Here is a 6,100-nt window from a genome sequence, read left to right as displayed (position 1 = left end):
TGCCCTATGGCAAAATGCCACTTACACCTAATTTTATATATATATATATATATATGTATATATATGTATATGTATAATTTACATTTTTTCTCGATCTGTTACCATAGTAATGCGAAACAATCGGATATTTTCGTTGCTCCAGTAACGACATGTCAAACGTTTAATTGTCACATTAATGAATATTTTGATTTTTATTTTCTAGAAATATTTTTCAGGTTGTTATTTAAAATTATTTAAAAAAAGAAGACATGGAAGATTGGCCAAGTGCACGAGTCTCTCAAGGCGGAATATTCGCTCCGAGGGCAAATAAGTACAGCACTGAAACCCACAATTTTCTAAAAGGTAAAAATAATAATTCCAGAGAAGTTCCAGCAATTTGCCTTCAGACACAATGCCATACACCCCACTAGTTTAACGCTTGTGCAGGACTAACAAGTCTTTCTATTATCATTTCAATAAATCGTACTAATAATCATGATTCTTATATTTTTTATTATCAAACTTTAACTAATTCAATTATCTATCTACAGTTTTAATGGAAGAGCAAAAATTATCTATGCTGCAACGCAAACAAGTAAATCGTTGTCTTCGAGAAGGAACCAGTTTACCACAGAGATTTGCAAAGGAACAACAACCTCAGGTAAAAATAATTAAAAAGAAATGAATTATTCGTCAACTGTAATTTATTTATTTAAAATCTAACAAAACCACATCAAATTATTATTTTATTTTACAGGAAGAAAGAATATCTATGGACCCTTGTCCTCTGATGAGTCAGGTGTTGAGATCACCAAGACTTAGGACACAATCTGTAATTCGAAACTCGGGAGCTTATGATGTGCCTAAGTAAGATGATATAAATATATAAAACTTACTTATAAATAATTTGAAAACTATTTCATTTAAATTTGCATATTATGTTGTCACTGATAGTTTTTTAATATCATCATGTTTTATAGTACACCCTTTGATTTATTTTTGATATACTCCTTGGTTTTTTACATATCTGAAGAAATATATTATAATGTCTATTTATTACTAGAATGCCTTTTCGTCCACTGGTTGATCGAGAAAAGGCAAAAGAACACCTTCAAAACATTATGGTGGGATACGACCAAGGAAGTTATGCAAACTATTTGAGAGGAAATAAAGGGACTCGGAAAAATATTCAGAAGGCTCCAAAACAAGAGACTCCTGATAGGGTGGACGAATGTATGTATTTATAATATAGAATGAGAAAGTTGTTTTAATTTTACCAGAACAGAAATAATCATAAATGCTTACTCTATTAATTTTATAAATAAAATTTGATTTTCTATTATTTAATATTTTCAAGTAATGGAGGAGATTCAAGAGCGGATTACTTGGTTAAAAGACATGACCGAGCTTGGCAAAGGAAAGCAACATACAGAAGTCATTCGTCAACAAGTAGCTGAAAAAATGAGACAAATCAAAGCATTAAAAGAAATACCTGCAGATATCACGAAGAACAAAGATGACTGCACAAATGCAGAATAAACTCTTCGCTGGTTCGATGAAATATAAAAATTAGTTTTAATTGAACTAGTAAATTGTTGTTGTCATACAAATTCTAAAAATTTGGTCCTAATAGTGTTTTTCTTGTTTATAGGTAGCAATGCTAAGTATTGTGAATTAAATTTTTTATGAAAATAATTTTATTCTTAATATTTTTATCTTAAGTTTTGTAAGTATAAATTAAATTGGATGTTTGAGCATTCTTATTAATGTAAATTTGAAAAAGTATTAGAAGTAAAATAGTATTTTCACGCCGTATTAATGGGTCCAAGGAAAAATGGGTCCTACCTTGGTTTTTAAAATAGTGTGATATTTAAAGTTTCTCATAACATAAATTGATATAAACTTTTATATTGTGCACACTCCTATTAATTTTCTACATTTTAAATATGTATATATGCGCTTAACACTTTTGTTTTTCTACCATAACCTATTTAGTTAACTGTCACTTTGACAGATTCGTCGTCGTTTGTTTTTGACATTTTCTCTTTATGTTGGTACACATGTTTGATGTTTTTTGAGCTGTCAAATTAGTGTGTTTCAACTCCGCATTTCACTTTCGTTAATATTATTTGTAAATATTTAAGAAATATCAGAAAATATCATTATATTATATTTATTTAATGCTGTAATAATACAAGAAGCAAAATGCTTCAATTACAAACATATGCTAGTAGCAGTGACGACGAAAAGGCTTCAGACGCAGAAGAATCTAAAACTAACCTAGAAGATTACACACAACATTTAAAACCAATTTCGAAACAAATTTCTAGTTCTATACAGATATGTGCAGCTCCGAATGTGGTTCCTACTGTAATAAATTTTATATTAATATCTTTAAACTAAATTGCATCTTTCAATATATGAAATTATACTAGACAATGTTATTCATCAAAACTTGTACTTGAAAAGCTAAACCTCTTGTTTGAATCTTGGTTTGCAATAATTACAATTTTCATAACAATAATAAACTAATACATAAGTTCTAATTGGATTTGTTGAATTTAATTCATGAATTTCTTTTATAATTTATCTATTACTTTTAGGGAGCCGTGGAGTGTGTCGACACATAGATCCAACAGCCAAAGAAGTTACTTACAATCCCAAATTTGATGAAATGTTTTCTCCTGTCGTCGGACCAGAAAATCCTTTTATCACAGAACAAATGGCTGCACGCAGAAATATGTTATCGGGTTTTGTAGAACAGGCTCACATTAGTGAATTTCAATTTGAAAATCAAAGAAGAACCTTTACAAGTTACGGATATGCATTAGACCCTACAGTAGATGGGACTCCTGATGATGGAAATAAAATAATCGGTAAGAATAATGATAATATTCAAAATTAAATAGGTTTCCACAATTTTATATATTTCATTTTGTATTATTTTAGGTGCGTCCGATATTGCAAGTGAAAATGGTTTGAAGACAGTTTTTGAATCAACTAAACCTAGACCTTTAGACAAACGAAAAAAGCTGAAAAATGATAAACCTGAAGATATTGAAGGTTTTCTTGGACCGTGGGCAGCGTATGAAGATCAGAAGTTTGTTGCCAAGCCTAGTCAAGAAGAGGCTGAAGAACTGGAAGAACTTTTGGCTAAAAGACAAAAGAGGACTCGACATGTTGAAGAGAAACCACTGGAAGAGAAAACAGTTTTGCATAGTAAGCAAAAATTTATTACATATATATTGTAAAATTCACTTAAATCTATTGATTGGGACATTTATATAAAATTTCATGAAATTGCTGATTGACTATGGATTATATGGATTTATTGATAATGGATTTTTTTTTTCAGTAAAAGATATTGTGGATTACCAAGGACGAACATTTCTTCATGCACCGCATGATGTTGGAGTCAATCTCAAATCCAGTTCACCTCCAGATCGTTGTTTTCTCCCAAAATCACACATTCACACATGGCAGGGACATACGAAAGGAATTGCTGCAATCAAATGGTTTCCAAGAACTGCACATTTATTGCTATCTGCTAGCATGGACTGCAGAGTTAAAGTAAGTCTTAATAATTAATAAATGATATGCTATTTATTAAGTTTCACAAAAAATTTTAATAGGCTGTAATTTTTGTCATTGATTTAAATATTTTATTATGCAAAATAATAAATTAATGTTGTGGGTTATTTATTTTTTTTAGATATGGGAGGTTTATAAAGAAAGAAGATGTATACGAACATACTATGGACACAGGCAAGCCGTTCGAGATATTAGTTTTAACAATAGTGGACACAAATTTTTATCAGCAGGTAAATTTGCAAATTTATACTTTATTTTTTTATCCCTTTTAAATCATATAGAAATATGTAAAAAAAGCCCATGTGAAGACAGTTGTTTTTTATTTGCTATTTATATGTAAAATACTATTTTTTTTAGCTTATGACAGATACATAAAACTCTGGGACACTGAAACCGGGGATTGCATATCACGATTTACAAGCAGGAAGATACCATTTTGTGCCAAATTTCATCCTGACGAAGATAAGCAGCATTTATTTGTAGCTGGAACATCTGATAAAAAGATTATATGCGTAAGAATTTTTTTTAATCCTTTTAACTTTAAAACTAGTGGGGCGCATGGCATCGTGCCTTAAGGCAAATTGCTGGAACTTCCCGTACCAAAAATGATTATTTTTTTAAAAGATTAACATTTTTAGAAATTACTCTGAAAAATTAGATTTTGAGAAACTATATATTTTTGACAAAAATTTTCTTTTTTTTTGAAAAAAAAAGACTTTTTGAAGAAAAGTGTATTTTGAAATTTTGGAAATTCTAACTTTTTTCAAAGCAATCGTGCTTTAACTGCATAGAGCGAAATATCGATGGATAAGGATAAGCATTGGTACGGAACCCATAGGAATGTTCCACAAAATTCATACTTATTGTTAAAATCTCTATAAAATATCTGATAATTTGATGTGCATATGACTAATAATTATTTTTGACTGCCAGATGGCATTGTTTTTACTTTTTTTTCTAGATCTCCGAAACCGCTAGACCTGCCATCATGAAAATTTAATCAGTTCTTCATCTTGTCAATGCAAGTGAAATGTTTTTTGAATTATTCACATCGGACGCTCCGTTCTCTTAAAAACTGAGTTATGTTTTTGGCACTTTTTGCCCCATATCTTCGGAACGGCTAGACCTGCCTTCGTCAACAACTAATCAGCACGTCTCCTTATTAATACGAATCGAATGCTTTTGAATTATTCAAATCGCTTCATCCGTGTTCCCGAAATCGTCGACGAAAATTTGTATCCGAACACACACACACACACACACACACACATACATCCATTTTTTCTAAGGTATGCCAAAATATTCAGAAACTCCTGAAACGTAAAGATATATAAAATTTTTGATTTTCGATTTTTTTGCGATTACTATAACTTACCCTACGGGAAGTTAATTAATAGAACATTCTATTTTTTTATTTTTATTTATTTGTTAATTAATAGAAATTTTATTTTTCATTTAAATGTTTACATAAAAGCGGATACAAAATTTTGTCGACGATTTCGGGAACACTGATCAATATATTTGAATAATTAAAAAAACATTCGATTCGTATTGATAAGGAGACGTGCTGATTAGTTTTTGACGAAGGCAGGTCTAGGCGTTTTAAAGATACGGAGCAAAAAGCGCAAAAAATGACAGGTTCTCTGAGAGAGCAAATCGGCCGATTTGAATGATTTAAAAAGCATTCGATTCGTATTGTTGTGGAGACGTACTGATTAGTTTTTGGTATAGGCAGGTCCAGCAGTTTTGAAGATACAAGCAAAAAGTGTAGAAATTCCGATTAGATCCTAGACATCTGCTCATAGAGTTGTGCGTGAGCATGTAGTTTATGCTGAGTTGGTTGCGCGTCTAATTTTTTAATACTCTTTATGTTTGTATAGTTGATACTACACGAACTATTTCAAATTGTTAACTCAGTGCATATATTTGCGAACGAAAAATTGATGCATTTGAAATAAATATGTTCATTCTAACAACAAGTCCGCTTAATTAGATTTGTTTATATATATTTCATTCAAACATATATAAACAACGTCGTCTAATCTAATAAGTTTTCACATTTTGTCTACAAGGAACAAATAATGAAAATTCTAGTTTTTATAATATTTATTCATAGACATTTTTGTTGACTGATTATTTTTATTCTTCGAATGTTTAATTACGGTACGGAAAGCCCAGCAATTTGCCTTAAGGCACGATGCCATACTCTACTAGTTCATTTAACTTATGTCATTCATATTTTTCCAGTGGGACACAAGATCAGGTGAAATAGTCCAAGAGTACGACCGTCATCTTGGAGCAGTGAACACGATTACTTTTGTAGACGAAAACAGACGTTTCGTAACCACTTCTGATGATAAAAGTTTGAGAGTCTGGGAATGGGACATTCCTGTGGATATGAAGTACATAGCTGACCCTACCATGCACTCGATGCCAGCTGTTACAGCATCACCAAATGGAAATGGTGGCATGCCAATCCTTGGACAACAAAGTGGTGATCTTAGTGCTCTTAACAGATTTAAAATGAATA

General features: G+C 31.0%; 1 protein-coding gene and 1 pseudogene across 1 annotated transcript; both read left to right on the top strand.

Moving 5' to 3' along the window:
- The first annotated feature begins 248 nt into the window (after positions 1 to 248).
- LOC113386633 (UPF0193 protein EVG1 homolog) lies at positions 249 to 1,518 on the top strand. The gene is made up of 5 exons (XM_026624401.1): positions 249 to 342; positions 531 to 640; positions 737 to 846; positions 1,043 to 1,212; positions 1,337 to 1,518. Exons 1-5 carry the CDS (start codon positions 249 to 251, stop codon positions 1,516 to 1,518), a joined length of 666 nt encoding a protein of 221 aa, XP_026480186.1.
- A 637-nt stretch (positions 1,519 to 2,155) lies between these two features.
- LOC113386868 lies at positions 2,156 to 6,093 on the top strand (annotated as a pseudogene).
- The last annotated feature ends 7 nt before the right edge of the window (positions 6,094 to 6,100 follow it).

The sequence above is a fragment of the Ctenocephalides felis genome, unplaced genomic scaffold, assembly GCF_003426905.1.
Source record: "Ctenocephalides felis isolate EL2017-DRISC unplaced genomic scaffold, ASM342690v1 CF-g0.4_SCAFFOLD_03571, whole genome shotgun sequence".
In the NCBI taxonomy this organism is placed as follows: domain Eukaryota; kingdom Metazoa; phylum Arthropoda; class Insecta; order Siphonaptera; family Pulicidae; genus Ctenocephalides; species Ctenocephalides felis.
This window is presented reverse-complemented; position numbering and strand designations above follow the sequence as displayed.